The 18719-nt window shown below is 42.0% G+C and overlaps 1 protein-coding gene across 2 annotated transcripts in view; it reads left to right on the plus strand.

The window, feature by feature from the left end:
- The window catches only part of PDE7A (phosphodiesterase 7A), a 355014-nt gene that overhangs the window by 126143 nt on the left and 210152 nt on the right, over positions 1-18719 (plus strand). For both annotated transcript variants that reach the window (XM_057532071.1, XM_057532072.1), the window contains exon 3: positions 3091-3195. In XM_057532071.1, coding sequence (XP_057388054.1) covers positions 3091-3195 — 105 coding nt within the window. The remainder of the gene's footprint in view (positions 1-3090; positions 3196-18719) is intronic.

Genomic DNA, 18719 nt, shown 5'->3' on the forward strand with positions numbered 1-18719 from the left:
CCATACCTTACTCTCAGCAGATGACCTTGCCAACTGCCTTGCAGAGAACTTGAAGGCTAGCAGACAGAAACTCCTTCAACTTCCTGGCTGATCACCTCCTGCTTTCCCACTAAAACCTTCCTGTATGTGCCACTTTCCTTCCTTCCTCCACTCTCAGAAGAAGGGGTATTCCTTCTTCTCATTCAAGGTGAATCCCTCCATCTATTCTCCCCCTCACCCACCCTCCTTCTCTGTCATTTCCTTTCTGGACTTTAGACTCTTTTTCATAAGATCCTACCCAAGAGTCTTTAAAGAGGTCCACGTCTTGCCCTTCCGGAAGGAAGGAAGGGAGGGAGGGAGAGGGGAAGAAGAGAGGAGGGGAAAACTCCTCTAGCTGCTGTCTTGCCTCCTGTCCTCAGACAGGCTTCCCAGGACAGTTGTCCTCGTGTCTCGAGTTTCTCATCTTTCCCTCTCTATGATCACACTGCAGTTTGCCTTTTGCTTCCACCATTTCACTAAAGATGCTTTTGCTAAGGTTACCAGTGACCTCCCAATTGCCAAATCCGGTGGATACTTTCCATTGCTCATCAAACTTGATGAGTATGGAACACACACTTGACACTGTCTCCTTAAAAACTGCTTCCTAATTTCCAGGACACGACACGCTCCTGGTTCTCTTCCACCTCCTGACAGATTCTCACCAGAACACTTCATTGACTTTCCCCTACAATCTGCTCCCTAAGCTTCTGTCCTGACTCTTATTTTCTTCTCCTTCTATACCTCTTCCAGTGATGTCCAGGCCTCACCAGGACCTTTAATGGCTCCTTTCTCCTGGTGTCAGAGATCACTAGAACCTATACGAGTTGCTGCAGCAATTCCCTGCAGCCTAGGGAATTTCTCTAGACAACACCATTCATCCACTGATTAGAACCTTCTTCTCTTGTTTGGTTTCCATCCCACTTCCTGGAACAGGATCCTTGCTCTCTGCTAAGCCTCTTTGCATGCATGACTTATTTAGATGATCAGCCTGGTTTTTGAGTCTACTGTAACAAGAACAAAATTATTAATGCATGAGTCCTTCCAACCTTTCCCCTCTTCCTGGCCTCTAAAAGGATCCTGACTTTGCAGATTTTATTTCTTCTCCTCCCTCACCCCCCAGAAAAGCCTCTCTTGCCTTACCAGACTCATCTTTGGGGAAGTGGGAGGGAGATAGGAACAGGAGATGTGGAGTCTGGAGTCGGGGAAGGCTTCTCAGGACATGTATGAGGGTTGGAGGAGCAGTTTGTGATGAGAGGGACATAAATGGGAAAGAGACGAGGCTTTTAAGAGGTATTGCTATGGTCTGTGTTCAAAATGTTAAAGAAGTGAAAGCGAATAACGAATAATTTTGACGGTACTTGTGGGTTTTGGCAGATTATGACAGCAGTTTTGCTCTAAAGATGGACCACAGGGTTTCTCAAGCTTACAACTCCTCCCCCCAAGACTATGAACTGAAGCATGGATTCCCCCTTGGACACCAGTCCCACAACTCAGACTTCCTCATTTTCCTTGAGGCCAGCCTGTGTGGGAGAAAAGATCCAAGTGCTCGTCTGGTCTTACATATGAGGCTCTGGGCTCCAGACCTGAATTTCCAGGTCAGTTCTCTCTTCTGAGCTCCAGACCAGTACATTAAACTGCTTAACAAGACATTTCATCCAGACATTTCACAGAACCCTCACAGTCACCTTGTCCCAAAGTTGCCTCGTTATCTTCATCATCCCTTCTTCTTAATGTCCCTCCTCTTAGGTCCCTCAGTAAGGCATCAACCTCAGCGTAGTCACCCACTACAGAAACCTGGGTGTCATCCTTCCTTAGCTAAGCCCTCTCATCCGGATGGTCACCAGTCCTCTCCTGATACTTAAATGTATCGACATGCTGAGCCACTTGATGCTTCCTAAACTCTTGAAGTTTCGAAGTTTCTCACATCATGCCATTGAGCATTCCATTGTGTTTGCATTCAGTGTCTTTCTATTCCCTACCTCAGCTCTTCTTTTAAACCTTAGGGGATACTTAAACTTCATCTCTTTTTTGAAGCCTTCCTTGATGGCCCTACATGGACTCATCATTTTCTCCTTTGTACTACCTTGAACTTACCGGTATTAAGGCAGGTATCACAATGTATTGCAATTATTTTATTTATTCAACTGTCTCTGCTCCTAGACAATGAAATCCTTGAGGGAAAACATTGTATCTTATTACTGAATCTCTAGCACCCAGCATCGTGTCTGGTTTCTAGTAATAGCTCAATAAATAATCACTTAATAATTGCACAAATGAATTAACAATAAGTTTATGAGGCAGTCAGGAATCCAAATTAAAGATAGAAAAGATAGGCTTCATGGAGTTAAGTAATTTGCCCAAAGTTATGCAGCTGCTAAGTGAGGGAACAGAATTTGATCTTGGTCTGTTACTACAGCCCATACCTGTTGTTTACAATAATTACACCACCTCTTAGCTGGGCAAAGCCCTTCTTATACTTTAGAAAATTTTATGTAAATTTTCTTTGCTGATAGTGATAATGTTTATCTCTTTATGGTGACATTTTTAGGGCATTTTCTTTTTTTTTTTTTAATAAGTTTATTTATTCACTTATTTATTTTTGGCTGCGTCGGGTCTTTGTTGCTGCACGTGGGCTTTCTGTAGTTGTGACGAGCGGGGGCTACTCTTTGTTGCAGTGCGTGGGCTTCTCATTGCAGTGGCTTCTCTTGTTGTGGAGCACAGGCTCTAGGTGCTCGGGCTTCAGTAGTTGTGGCACGTGGGCTCAGTAGTTGTGGCTCACAGGCTCTAGAGCACAGGCTCAGCAGTTGTGGCGCATGGGCTTAGTTGCTCCATGGCATGTGGGATCTTCCCAGACCAGGGCTCGAACCCGTGTCCCCTGCACTGACAGGAGGATTCTTAACCACTGTGCCGCCAGGGAAGTCCTAGGGCATTTTCTTGGAGGTATCCCAGGGATACAAGAATTATTTCAACCATTCTGTTTTCACTGCATATTTTTATGCTCATCTTTGAAGGTTTCCACAAAAATTCAAGCTTTTAAAGCCATTTTTTCTACATTTATTTCACAAATTCTAGGTGGTGATATTGTTGGAAAGTAGGTTGGAGTTGGAGTCCCCCAGTTCTACCCGTTGTCACTCATGGAACGACAGCCATCAATACCAAGGGCACCCTGAAGCAAAGGTAGGTGGAAGAGTTTATTTTGAAGAAAATTAAAGGATACCATAGTGCTAGTTGTTTGCGGGGAAGTGTTTTGTGTTCAATAAATCCTCACTATTACTCAGCCGAGGACCTCCCTATGGATTTCTCAGAAGTCAAGTCGAACAGCCACTGATACCCCGCGAATATTCTTCTTTGGGATTCATTTCTGTAATTACTGCCTATGGCAATGTAGCATGTGATGTCTGGACATATTATCTCAGGAAAGAAAAAAGAAACATTTGGAAGTCCACACTATTTTAAAAAACTAACAAACAAACAGGTTGTTTCTCCCCAACTGGAGGCTGGAGAGTATGTGAATCAAATCGGTGGTTGTTTTGTTTTGTTTGCTCATTCACAATATCTCTTTTATTTCATCTGACAAGAATGTAGGGTAATACAGGGTCATTTCTAGTCATTAAAAAAATTGTACTACTTTCCTAAGTAGTTCAGAGGCCCTGAGTTCTTTATAAGTGGAATCCAGGAGAGATGTGGCAGTAACCACGGATCAGAGTCATTACTGAATTTTCAGACATGCATCATCCCTTTCCTCCAAGGCTTCTTACAAAACTTTCATTGCCAAATAGGCATTAGTCTTTCCAGTACTCGAGGAGTTGGGTGAAAGTGCACACTTTATCAGCATGAATTTATCGAACTATTTAGGGAGAGCAGACAGCAGCTCACTTGCAGACGGAGTGTGTAGGGAGAAACGTAACGGAGATTCTAATTAATTTGTTCCACTGACATTGTCTGAGGACTTGCTAAGCATCAGACACTGTGCTGTGTTAGGGACGCAGAGATTAAACAAACAAACCTGGTCTCTCCTCTCAAAGCACCTCCAGGAGAGTAGGCAGTCGTGGCAGCTACACACTCACTGCTGAGGACCACGATGGCTACAAGCACTGAAACCCCAGGGGCGCACAGAGGAGCACCTTGGTGTAGGATGGGGGTGAAGGAAGACTGCCCAGAGGTGGCACCTGGGCTGAGTCTTGAAGACAAATAGGAGCTGGGCCAAGAAGAATATTAAAGGCAGAGGAAGCAGCCCTGCCTGTAATAAATGAAGGAGAGAAGACAAGGCTCCTTCAGGCGATTGTCAACATGTCAGAGTGGATGAAGTAGAAATGTGAAGGCTGGGAGTGCTAGTCCTGTGAAGGGTGTGGTAAGGGGTGGGGAGCAGATCAGGTAGAACAAAGGTGTGAGCAGGAAAAGAGCAGAGGGGGTCCCATGAAACTGCTTCCGCGGCTCGGCTCGCTGTCCAGCTAGAGTTGAGCCCAATGTCTCTGGTTCACACAGCCTTTTTCTAGATAGGCCCACTTCTCAGAAGCAGCCCTGAGAGAGTCATTGCCCCAGAGTTCACAGAGCCTGTTCTCCGGAGCTCAGGGACTCTAGGAGGCAGAGAAAGGAGCCCCCTCCCACCCCCCCATCCCAGGAAACACTTACGGAGGAGCCTCTGGCTCCCAGATGGGAATGGGCTTCCTGAGAATCCAAACACTGCAGGTCTTTGCTCTGTCAAGGTTAGCCATCATCAGCAATTCTACAGCAATGTTGCCCCAAGCTATGGAAGAACAACCCGCCTGCATTGCTGTGTGATTGTGTACCCACAGGGCAGGGACCAAGTACACAGTCTCTCCCAGCCCGTTGCTTCTGATAATTGCTTAGTAAATCCTGACAAATGTATTGACTCTTCTTTTGTTTAATGGTAATTGATGGATGCTCAATAAACACTTGCAAATAATAATTATAGTTGGGCTCTGTGGTAAGGGAAAAACAAAGGAAAAGGAAATGAGAGAAAAAGTTACTGTATAAAAAGAATGTGGAAAAAGTAATCATTAATATTAATTCATTGAGTGCATACTAAATCACAAGTCTTCATCGTAGCACTTTTGTGTATTATGTCATTTAATATTTATAATGACCTATGATATACATATTATTATTATCTGTATTTAAAAGGTGAGAAGACTGAGACTCAGAGAAGTTGAGTAACTTTCCTAAGACCAGGGGAGTGGTTTTCTGATTCCAGACCAGGGATCTTATTTGCTAAATCCAGCTTCTGGTGAGAGAGGGAGAGGCCTTGGGGCTTCACTGTAAAGCTTTAGTAACAGTTCAGACGTGAGTAAGAACAGCAGGAGATTCTGCCTTATGTTTCAGTAACTAAAGAATAAAGTTTAAATCTTGCTTGGGAGGCTTAAAAAAAAATCTAAGAATCCAACCACTGTTCAGTGCCCCACACAATTTTCTTTGGACATTCTGGATCACCACTGACCCTCCACAGCCTCAATTATTCTGATCCTTGTTTATAATCCTTTTATATCCATTTTGATGACAAGTGTATGTATACTTTTCTGGGTGCTCTGACTTAGCAGGGAAGCCAAACTTTAGGATCTGATATCTAAAATGTATCATGACACATGCCCACATTTGATGTATATTTTTCCATCATCTTGGAACTTCCCATTAGACAGGAGAAAAAAACTTTTCAATAGAGTTATCCATGATTGAGTAGTAGGTGGCTTTAAAAGCATTAATTCATAAATGCGCTTTGGCTACCAGGTTGTCAAAAGCCCTGCTTAGAGGATGCACTTAAAGATTAAGGGGAGATTGGATTAAGATGGCAGAGTAGAAGGACGTGCTCTCACTACCCCTTCGGAGAGCGCCGGAATCACAACTAACTGCTGAAAAATCATCGACAGGAAGACACTGGAACTCACCAAAAAAGATACCCCACATCCAAAGACAGAGGAGAAGCCACAATGAGATGGTAGGAGGGGTGCAATCACAATAAAATCAAATCCCATAACCACTGGGTGGGTAACTCACAAACTAGAGAACACTTATACCACAGAAGTCCACCCACTGGAGTGAAGGTTCTGAGCCCCATGTCAGGCTTCCCAACCTGCGGGTCCGGCAACGGGAGGAGGAATTCCTAGAGAATCAGACTTTGAAAGCTAGTGCAATTTGATTGCAGGACTTTGACAGGACTGGAAGAAACAGAGACTCCACTCTTGGAGGGCACACACAAAGTAGTGTGTGTATCGGGACCCAGGGGAAGGAGCAGTGACCCCATAGAAGACTGAACCAGACCTACCTGCTAGTGTTGGAGGGTCTCCTGCAGAGGCGGGGGGGTGGCTTTGTCTCACTGTGAGGACAAGGACACTGGCAGCGGAAGTTCTGGGAAGTACTCCTTGGCGTGAGCCCTCCCAGAGTACGCCATTAGCCCCACCAAAGAGCCCGGGTAGGCTCCAGTGTTCAGTCGCCTCAGGCCAAACAACCAACAAGGAGGGAACCCAGCCCCACTCATCAGCAGACAAGCGGATTAAAGTTTTACTGAGCTCTGCCCACCAGAGCAACAGCCATCTCTACCCACCACCAGTCCCTCCCATCAGGAAACTTGCTCAAGCCTCTTAGATAGCCTCATCCACCAGAGGGCAGACAGCAGAAGCAAGAAGAACTACAATCCTGCAGCCTGTGCAACAAAAACCACATTGACAGAATGATAGACAAGATGAAAAGGCAGAGGGCTATGTACCAGATGAAGGAACAGCATAAAACCCCAGAAAAACAACTAAATGAAGTGGAGATAGGCAACCTTCCAGAAAAAGATTTCAGAATAATGATAGTGAAGATGATCTAGGACCTCGGAAAAAGAATGGAGGCAAAGATCAAGAAGATGCAAGAAATGTTTAACAAAGACCTAGAAGAATTAAAGAACAAACAAACACAGATGAAAAATACAGTAACTGAAATAAACAATACACTAGAAGGAATCAATAGCAGAATAACTGAGGCAGAAGAACAGATAAGTGACCTGGAAGACAGAATGGTGGAATTCACTGCTGCGGAACAGAATAAAGAAAAAAGAATGAAAAGAAATGAAGACAGCCTAAGAGACCTCTGGGACAACATTAAACGCAACAACATTCGCATTATAGGGGTCCCAGAAGGAGAAGAGAGAGAGACAGAACCCGAGAAAATATTTGAAGAAATTATAGTCAAAAACTTCCCTAACATGGGAGAGGAAATAGCCACCCAAGTCCTGGAAGTGCAGAGAGTCCCATGCAGGATAAACCCAAGGAGAAACACGCCAAGACACATAGTAATCAAATTGGCAAAAATTAAAGACAAAGAAAAATTATTGAAAGCAGCAAGGGAAAAATGACAAATAACACACAAGGGAACGCCCATAAGGTTAACAGCTGATTTCTCAGCAGAAACTCTACAAGCCAGAAGGGAGTGGCATGACATATATAAAGTGATGAAAGGGAATAACCTACAACCAAGATTACTCTACCCAGCAAGGATCTCATTCAGATTCGAGGGAGAAATCAAAAGCTTTACAGACAAGCAAAAGCTAAGAGAATTCAGCACCACCAAACCAGCTCTACAACAAATGCTAAAGGAACTTCTCTAAGTGGGAAACACAAGAGAAGAAAAGGACCTACAAAAACAAACCCCAAACAATTAAGAAAATGGTCATAGGAACATACATATCGATAATTACCTTAAATGTGAATGGATTAAATGCTGCAACCAAAAGACACAGGCTCACTGAATGGATACAAAAACAAGACCCATATATATGCTGTCTACAAGAGACCCACTTCAGACCTAGGAACACATACAGACTGAAAGTGAGGGGATGGAAAAAGATATTCCATGCAAATGGAAATCAAAAGAAAGCTGGAGTAGCAATACTCATATCAGGTAAAATATACATTAAAATAAAGAATGTTACAAGAGACAAGGAAGGACACTACATAATGATCACAGGATCAATCCAAGAAGAAGATATAACAATCATAAATATATATGCACCCAACATAGGGACACCTCATTACATAAGGCAAGTGCTAATAGCAGTTTAACACAATAACACAATAACAGTAACACAATAATAGTGGGGGACTTTAACACCTCACTTACACCAATGCACAGATTATCCAAACAGAAAATTAATAAGGAAACACAAGCTTTAAATGACAAAATAGACCAGATAGATTTAATTGATATTTATAGGACATTCCATCCAAAACCAGCAGATTACACTTTCTCCTCAAGTGCACATGGAACATTCTCCAGGAGAGATCACATCTTGGGTCACAAATCAAGCCTCAGTAAATTTAAGAAAATTGAAATCATATCAAGCATCTTTTCTGACCACAATGCTATGAGATTAGAAATCAACTACAGGGAAAAGAACGTAAAAAACACAAATACATGGAAGCTAAACAATATGTTACTAAATAACCAAGAGATCACTGAAGAAATCAAAGAGGAAATCAAAAAATACCTAGAGACAAATGACAATGAAACACGATGATCCAAAACCTTTGGGATGCAGCAAAAGTAGTTCTAAGAGGGAAGTTTATAGCAATACAAGTCTACCTCAAGAAACAACAAACATCTCAAATAAACAATCTAACCTTACACCTAAAGGAACTAGAGAAAGAAGAACAAACAAAACCCAAAGTTAGCAGAAGGAAAGAAATCATAAAGATCAGAGCAGAAATAAATGAAATAGAAACAAAGAAAACAATAGCAAAGATCAATAAAACTAAAAGCTGGTTCTTTGAAAAGATAAACAAAATTGATAAACCATTAGCCAGACTCATGAAGAAAAAGAGGGAGAGGACTCAAATCAATAAAATTAGAAATGAAAGAGGAGAAGTTACAACAGACACCGCAGAAATACAAAGCATCCTAAGAGACTACTACAAGCAACTCTATGCCAATAAAATGGACAACCTGGAAGAAATGCACAAATTCTTAGAAAGGTATAACCTTCCAAGACTGAACCAGGAAAAAATAGAAAATATGAACAGACCAATCACAAGTAATGAAATTGAAACAGTGATTAAAAATCTTCCAAGAAACAAAAGTCCAGGACCAGATGGCTTCACAGGTGAATTCTCTCAAACATTTAGAGCGAGCTAACACCCATCCTCCTCAAACTCTTCCAAAAAACTGCAGAGGAAGGAACACTCCCAAACTCATTCTATGAGGCCACCAACACCCTGATACCAAAATCAGACAAAGATACTACAAAAAAAGAAAATTACAGACTAATATCACTGATGAATATAGATGCAAAAATCCTCAACAAAATACTAGCAAACAGAATCTAACAACACATTAAAAGGATCATACACCAGGATCAAGTTGGATTTATCCCAGGGATGCAAGGATTTTTCAATATACACAAATCAATCAATGTGATACACCATATTAACAAATAAAAGAATAAAAGCCATATGATCATCTCAATAGATGCAGAAAAAGCTTTTGACAAAATTCAACACCCATTTATGATAAAAACTCTCCAGACAGTGGGCATAGAGGGAACCTACCTCAACATAATAAAGGCCACATATGACAAACCCACAGCAAGCATCATTCTCAATGGTGAAAAACTGAAAGCATTTCCTCTAAGATCAGGAACAAGACAAGGATGTCCACTCTGGCCACTATTATTCAACATAGTTTTGGAAGTCTTAGCCACAGCAATCAGAGCAGAAAAAGAAATAAAAGGAATACAAATTGGAAAAGAAGTAAAACTTTCACTGTTTGCAGATGACATGATACTATACATAGAGAATCCTAAAGATACCACCAGAAAACTACTAGAGCTAATCAATGAATTTGGTAAAGTTACCGGATACAAAATTAACGCACAGAAATCTCTTGCATTCCTATACCCTAACGACGGAAGATCGGAAAGAGAAATTAAGGAAACAATCCCATTACCATTGCAACAAAAAGAATAAAATACCTAGGAATAAACCTACCTAAAGAGGTAAAAGACCTGTACTCAGAAAACTGTAAGACACTGATGAAAGAAATCAAAGATGACACAGACAGATGGAGAGATATACCATGTTCTTGGATTGGAGGAATCAATATTGTGAAAATGACTATACTGCCCAAAGCAATCTATAGATTCAATGCAATCCCTATCAAATTACCAGTGGCATTTTTTACAGAACTAAAATAAAAAATCTTAAAATTTGTATGGAGACAGAATAGACCCCGAATAGCAAAAGCAGTCTTGAGGAAGAAAAACGGAGCTGGAGGAATCAGACTCCATGACTTCAGACTATACTACAAAGCTGCAGTAATCAAGACAATATGGTACTGGCACAAAAACAGAAATATAGATCAATGGCACAGGATAGAAAGCCCAGAGATAAACCCACACACCTATGGTCAACTAATCTATGACAAAAGAGGCAAGGATATACAATGGAGAAAAGACAGTCTCTTCCATAAGTGGTGCTGGGAAAACTGGACAGCTACATGTAAAAGAATGAAATTAGAACACTCCCTAACACCATACACAAAAATAAACTCAAAATGGATTAGAGGCCTAAATGTAAGACCGGACACTATAAAACTCTTAGAGGAAAACATAGGAAGAACACTGTTTGATATAAATCACAGCAAGATCTTTTTTGGTCCACCTCCTAGAGTAATGGAAATAAAAACAAAAATAAGCAAATGGGACCTAATGAAACTTAAAATCTTTTGCAAATCAAAGGAAACTACAAACAAGACGAAAAGACAACCCTCAGAGTGGGAAAAAATATTTGCAAATGAGTCAACAGACAAAGGATTAATCTCCAAAAAAATAAACAGCTCATGCAGCTCAAAATTAAAAAAACAAACAACCCAATCAAAAAATGGGCAGAAGACCTAAATAGACATTTCTCCAAAGAGGACATACAGATGGCCAAGAAGCACATGAAAAGCTTCTCAACATCACTAATTATTAGAGAAATGCAAATCAAAACTACAATGAGGTATCACCTTACACCAGTTAGAATGGGCATCATCACAGAATCTACAAACAGCAAATGCTGGAGAGGGTGTGGAGAAAAGGGACCCCTGTTGCTCTACTGGTGGGAATGTAAATTGATACTGCCACTTTGGAGAACAGTATGGAGGGTCCTTGAAAAACTCAAAATAGAACTACCATACGACCCAGCAATCCCACTACTGGGCATATACCCAGAGAAAACCATAATTCAAAAAGACACATGCACCCCAGTGTTCATTGCAGCAGTATTTACAATAACCAGGTCATGGAAGCAACCTAAATGCCTATCAACAGACAAATGGATAAAGAAGATGTGGTACATATATACAATGGAATATTACTCAGCCATAAAAAGGAACGAAATTGGGTCATTTGTAGAGATGTGGATGAATCTAGAGACTGTCATACAGAGTAAGTCAGAAAGAGAAAAACAAATATTGTATATTAACGCATATATGTGGAACCTAGAAAAATGGTACAGATGAACCAGTTTGCAAGGCAGAAATAGAGACACAGATGTAGAGAACGAACGTATGGACACCAAGCGGGGAAAGCGGCGGGTAGGGGTGGTGGTGTGATGATTTGGGAGATTGGGATTGACATGTATACACTAATATGTATAAAATAGATAACTAATAAGAACCTGCTGTTTAAAAAAATTAATTAATTAATTAATAATAATAATAAAGATTAAACATGAGTGTGCTTGAAGAGGTCTGCATTTGCTATACGTAACGTGGCTCTGTACTTTTATGATTCATTATGTGGGTGTAGGAGGCAGACGTTCTGTCTTATTTATTTGTTTGTTTGTTTATTTTTGGCTGTGTTGGGTCTTCATTGCTGCGCGCGGGTTTTCTCTAGTTGCGGCGAGCGGGGGCTACTCTTCGTTGTGGTGCACGGGCTTCTCATTGCAGTGGCTTCTCTTGTTGCGGAGCATGGGCTCTAGGCCCACGTGTTTCAGTAGTTGTGGCTCGCGGGCTCTAGAGCTCAGGCTCAGTAGTTGTGACACACGGGCTTAGTTGCGCCGCGGCATGTGGGATCTTCTGGGAAGAGGGCTCGAACCCATGTCTCCTGCATTGGCAGGCGGATTCTTAACCGCTGCGCCACCAGGGAAGCCCTGTCTGTCTTATTTACCCTGCAGATAAAATATTACTGAGTAAGCAGTAACATATTTTAGAATAGGTTAATGGGGATCAAAAGGGTAAGTAAGAGGAAAGTGTACTCCAATATCAGAAGTTTATAAACATAAATTTAGTCTGTAGTTAAATGCAGCAAAATTAAATGCAATAGGCTGTTTGCTTTCATAATTTCTTATATGGTACAACAATAATGGTTACTCCATTGAAATGAAGTACTGATCAAGATCGTAGTTTCAAGCATCCGATTTCAGTGTCTGCCTTCAGTCATTCATTCATTGAAATAGTTACTGAGCACCTGCCTTATACCAGGCACCATTCCAGGGAGTGAGGATACAGTAGTGAAGAAAAGAAAGGTGTTCCCTCGTGAAGCTTATACAGTTCCAGTGGGAGGAGACAGAAATGGACCCATGAATGCAGGATGTCAGGATGTCAGGTGAGGAGAAAATGAAGCAAGGCAAAGGATCTAGAGTTGATGGGATGGTGTTATTTCGGATAGGGAGTCAGGAAGAGGCCTCTCTGCTGTGGTGACATTTGAGCAGAGACGTGGAAGAAGAAAACTCATGAGCCTTGCAGTGACTGAGGGAAGAAAATTCCAGGCAGAGGGAATAGCACATACAAAGGCCTTAGAGTGGGAGGCTGCTTGATGTGTTTGAGACACACTGAGGAGGCCGGCGTGAAATATTATACTTAGGATTTAAATCTCACTTAATTATAAATAGATAAACTTTTTCATTTTTAAAATGTTCTAATAAGCTGATGATTAAGCAGAAACACGTTTTGTTTCAATGCATATTAAAAATCTTTCTCAGTTTCCTACTCGGGATAAATAATACATTTTCAGCTTACTTTCATTTTTTATTCTTCTGTTCATGTCTCTTGTGTGCCAAGCACATGTGGGCACTGTTGGCCGCTGGGCAAGCAGCACTGAACTTCACAGGCACATTCCAGCTTTGACCAAGCTTACAGTGTTGAAGACCTTGCACTCCTGGAGATCTTCCTTTTCATGATTCAGTGTGGAAAGGCTTAGGAGCCAGGATCGGGATCACCTAGGAAGAGGGATGGGGAGGGCTGAGGGGGGAGGCAAAGACCAGACGGTAGAGGCTCAGGAAGGTCTTGTAGGCAAACAGGTTCCAGCCTCTGAGAGGAGAAAGGAGAAATCAGGTGAGGAGCCTTGGGGGCCATGGAGTCAGTGACCCACCAGGCAAAGGGTTTGGGCACCAGGGGGCAGGAGTCCTGGCCAAGCATCTCAGTCAGTTACAGCCAAGCGCCCACAGCCAGAAACGAGCCGAAATGGCCTGATAGAACTCAAGGTTTGACATGGAGGGTTTCCAAGCATTTTTGTCAAGGCTGAGGAACAAGACCTCAGTTTTTCTGTTGTGCCCAGGCTACAAGTTGAAATGGTGAAGGCAGGGGTTTGACTGCATTGTTCACCAGAGTTTGAGTTGATGCATATTTATGGAGTTGAATTGCCCAGTTTCTGACTGATTACCTTAAGTGGACTCATCTGCTTCCCAGCACTGGTGTCCTCCGGACCCCCATGAGTCTCCTGACCAGCCCCTGTCACTGTTATTACTCACATCTGTGCCTTCTTTCCCAGATGTCCCTGCTTCCCCAGGCCCCTGACTGACAAGGACACTCATTGTAGAAAGTGCCAGAGCAAAAACAATGGCATTTTCAATAAATCTCTGATGTCAATTAGACTTTTTTACATGTCTGTTTTTTTCTGGAAAAAAATCCAGAAAACTTAGCCTTTAATTTTAATTCACATATAATCAAGATTGTTTGTTGTTATTGTTTGTTCTTTGAGATTTTTTTTCTTTGGTAGCTGTTGCCCTATTTACATTTTTAAAACAGACACACACTTTCTTCCCCATACATGGATGCACACATCTTACATCTTTTACATAAACAGTACATCATGTAACTCCATATACAGTTATATCTAGCATACATTCATAACCATCATTCTCTATAAAGTGAAAACAGTGTTCAAAATATAAACCAAAGTAGAATGTAAATGCTGGTCTCTGGGCTTTATATAACACAAGGTAAAGGAAATCTGGTTGCTGGCATTCATAAAATTAGTTTAGGTGTTCAAGTCCTACTGTGTGTTTCTTGGTTGCCTTAGCATCCCAGTGTACAGATAAACTCTGACATGATGAAAACCATGGAAAGAAGGTCAAATACTCAAAGCTATACTATTATAAGGACGATTGCAATCACCTTGTTATAGCTCCTTCAAAAACTTTTTTGAACAATATTTTAATTTTCTGGGTTGAGTTTTTCTTGTTAACTTTTTTTTTCTAAAAAAAACAAAAAAAAAGGTATTCCTACTCCATGCAGAAAATTTGATAAACACATTTATTCCCTCTACCTCTGAAAATCAAGTCCTCTTAATCTCAAGGTGAATGACTGGATGCACGGAGATTAACGTTTGCTCAACTTATGCTTCAGACAGCATCAACTCTGTAGCAACAGGCGTGATCAGACCAAAACAGGCCTTGCAAAGAAAGCATTCTGAAATGTCTGTCCTGATTTTGTCGATTCCGGCACAGCATCTCAACTGTGTTGGTTAGTTCCTGTCTACCCAGATTAGTTATCTTTCTGTAACAATCGATAGAGAGGATCTTTAAGTCAGGGACCTGACAAAGGAATCTGTTGGAATGACAGCACCCTTTAGAAAGAGAACTACACCTAAAGTTTACTAAACAAGTAAGTTGGATATAAACATACAGATGATTCTGAATACTCTCTAGTTCTTTCTTACTCAGAAATTGGCAACAACATTTAGTCAGTGTGGTTTTGGGGATTGTCTCAGCTTTTATACAGCCCAGATGCTCTTTTCCCAGGTTTTGGGATATACTTCTGGATATTTCATCCTACTGGCCATGGAATGTCCATTTCTTGTGCTGGGGGCTATTATTACCAACCTCAGAGTTTTCAGGCTTTACTTGTACCAAGTACAGACTATATATAGAATTATTTGCCTCCCTCTACTCTATAAACTCTCCTCTAAGAAACACCATCACACTTCCAGTGCCAAATATATAGATCCTGGGAAGCAGCACCAGAGGCAGCATTATTCTTAATGTCCAACATCTTGTGGGCTACATGTTATCTACCTGTTATATGTTTCCATTGCACGTCCTGCTGCCTCTACCTCACACTCAACATCTAAACTTGAACTAATCAGGGACTTCCCTGGTGGTCCAGGGGTTAAGACTCCGTGCTTGCACTGCAGGGGGCGCAGGTTTGATCCCTGGTCGGGAAGTAAGATTCCAAAAAATTTAAATTAAAAAAAGAAAAACAACAACCTTGAACTAATCAACTTCTTCCTAAAACCAGCTCCCTTCTTGATTTCCTGCTTCTATTATGTATTTTGCCAGTTACCCAGGCTTAAAGCTGTGAAGTCATCTTTGATGCTCCCTCTTCTTGGTCCTCTATTAGTCAACAAGCCCTGATCATTCATACTTTATAATCTCTTCCATAGTTGTATTTTTTAATCAATACCACCGCCACCATTCTGACTCATGTCCTATTACTTCGTGGAGGGACCACTGCAGTGGTCTCCTTGCCCCCTCCTTCAGGCTCACCCTCTTTCAATACATTCTGTGCTCTGGCCAGATTATTGGTGATCAAACACTGCTTTAATCATGTCACTTTTCTACTCACAAATTTCCAGTGGGTCTCTATTGCTAAAGGGATAAATCCCAAACTCCTTGATTTGGTTGGTAAGGTCCTGATGCCAAGCTATCTCCCTAATCTCATCTCTTAATTCTCACCTACCCTCAGCTCCAGTGAAATGCCATCTACTTGACCTTTCTTCAACATACCCTGTACATCCCACCCCCTCACCAGTGCCCAAGCCATTTCTTTCACTTGGTTGACTAACTCGGTTGTCATTCCTAACTTCCTTTTTCCTCTGGCCATCTTCCACTATAGAAGCTGGAAACACTAAATATCCTCTTTCCCAACCTCCCTTGCAACTTGGGTCAGTCATGTGTCACAGTGCAACACTTTGAATGTCATCACATTTGTTGTACTACTGTTCTGTTTTACTGCTAGAAAATTCATAGTAATTAGTGTAGAAATGTGGATTCAATGAAATGTCATGATGGGGGCTTAGTGCCAAAAGAGGAATAGTGCTACAGTTTCTAGTTTATTCAGCTAAATTAAAGATATTCATCTAAAAAACATAGCACCTATTCTTGAGAAGTTAAATTTTTTCCTTCTCTCTCTTTCTCTTTCTGTCTCCCTCTCTGTCTCTTCCTCCTTCTTTAGTTTGATAGAAAAAAGATGAAGGATGTAGGATTGCTTGTTTGACATCTGGAAGTAACAGAAATGTTTAAGTCCTCTCCTTTACCTCTTCTGATAAAAAAAAATGGTGGCTTTATTTGATAACTATATAGAAGCTACATTTTATTTGACTGATTACTATGGCCTGGCACAGATGTGCTGTTAACTAGTAGTCATAAAACTCAACTTCTTGTTTACCTGAATTGCAGCAGATCCCTTTCACAGGGATACTAAATTTTTTTGTTTTTTGTTTTTTTAATGTGCTTAGGGGGTTACCAAGTCAAATTGTCCAACCCATAAACTGTTGAACTTTAGTCCACAAAGTAGTAACTATAGAAACCGAAAGGGTCATTTAGAAAGCCTGTGTACAGTTGAAGACACCTGTGGTTAACACCAAAAAAGAAAGAAGGAAAGCCCATCAACACTCAATCCACTCAATGAACAGTTTCACTTCGGTTTCTTAACAGTAAAGTGTAAACCGATTTTGAGGTAAAATATCTGATCAAAAGAGTTATAATGTAGCAACAGCTGCAGAGGTCAGATCAAGCTCTCCCTTCCTACAGGCAAGTGATGTTTGATGCCTTTGCACATCTGACCAATTTGACTTCATAATCAATACTTTTGTCAGAGTTCTCATAAAAATAGCATCCCCTAAAGAATTTCAACTCTGGCATTTATGAGGCATGTCAGTTTCTAAAAGGAAATACAGTCACATTTGCTTTACAACCCTCATCGCATGCTTAGCCGTGGCAGCGTCAGGAGCTACTGTTGCAGGCACATGCTTTTTTTCCCCACATCTTTATTGGAGTATAATTGCTTTACAATGGTGTGTTAGTTTCTGCTGTACAACAAAGTAAATCAGCTATACATATACATATATCCCCATATCTCCTCTCTCTTGAGCCTCCCTCCCACCCTCCCTATCCCACCCCTCTAGGTCGTCACAAAGCATCGAGTTGATCTCCCTGTAGGCGCATGCTTTTAAAAGCCAAACTCTAATCCTCAGTATATCCCAATGTGTCTAAGAAGAGTGACTATATTTATCACCAACAAATGAAGAACCAAGAACAGAAAGGAAGAATGAGAGGAAGCAGAAAGCAACTGGGAGAATGTAAAGTAGGAGGAAGGGCACAAAACAGGCGCCAAATCCCCATTCCTTCCACCGCTCCCAGGGTTCTTTCAAATGCACAGGCCCCGGGTATCTGGTTTGGGAGGCTGAAGTAGATAAAGAAGTCTGATGGAAAGCTGCCCTTGATAAATATTTAAGTAGCTTTCTGATAGTGACGGAAGACCAGGGGATGGAAAGCTTCCTTTCTGCAGGTGGGAAGGGGGATGTTCTGATGGAGGTGGTGAGATTCGAGCAGGGTCTTGAATGATGAGCGGGATTGTGACAGATGGAGATGCACCCCAGGCCACAGTGTGCGTGGGAGCCACGATGACTGACTAGGAAAGCCAGGCTCAGGTCACACACCAGGCTGAGAATTTCACGCTTTTTGGCCGCCTGAAATGTAGTCAGTGAGGTGTCTGCCCCATGAGCAGGAGGGAGAATGATTTGAGTGAAAGCCCCAGTTTCTGGGTAAAGCCCACTCCTGCCCTTTCTCCACAGGTCTCAGCCTGAGCCCCTGTCACGGCAAATAGCTTGGAATGCCCCTCCCCCTCCTCGATTTCCCCATCCTCAGCCCTGCTTCCATGTCCTCCCTGCAGTGGCACCTGTTCTTCTTTTCGGCACAGGACCCTTCCCTCTTCCTGGGACTGGCACCCTTTTCTGGGGACTTCTTCCTGTCTCCAACCCAAGCCTCTAAGTAGAGGATCTAATGGGGTCAGCCAGTCACAGCACCCTGAAGCCCTGGAAACAGCTGCTTTGTTAGGACCCGTCAGTGGGTGTGAACCTCAAACCAGTCCTGAGGTTTCTCACACTGAACATAGGGATTTAGTCTGTCTTCGGTGTTGAGGGTACAAGGGTAGAAGCTGCTGATGGACGAAACAGACGTAAGAGAATAAAAAGCTGAAACAGAGAAAAAGGCGGGGATGAGAACTCAAGATGGCAGCGCTTGAATCGTGGTTCAGCTTTCCTGAGGTTCAAACAAGCGTGTACGTTTTCCTCTGAGACTCCTTTTTGGTCTCAGTTAGATCAGGATAGGGTCCTGCCACCTGCAGTCAGAAGGATTCTGACTAAAGACGTCTGGGTGGCTAAGCTCCACTTTCTCAGCAGCCTTTCTACGCATGTCCCCACCCTGCTCTGCGCCCCCAGAGGCTGGCTG

Source organism: Balaenoptera acutorostrata, chromosome 17, assembly GCF_949987535.1.
Source record: "Balaenoptera acutorostrata chromosome 17, mBalAcu1.1, whole genome shotgun sequence".
NCBI lineage: Eukaryota > Metazoa > Chordata > Mammalia > Artiodactyla > Balaenopteridae > Balaenoptera > Balaenoptera acutorostrata.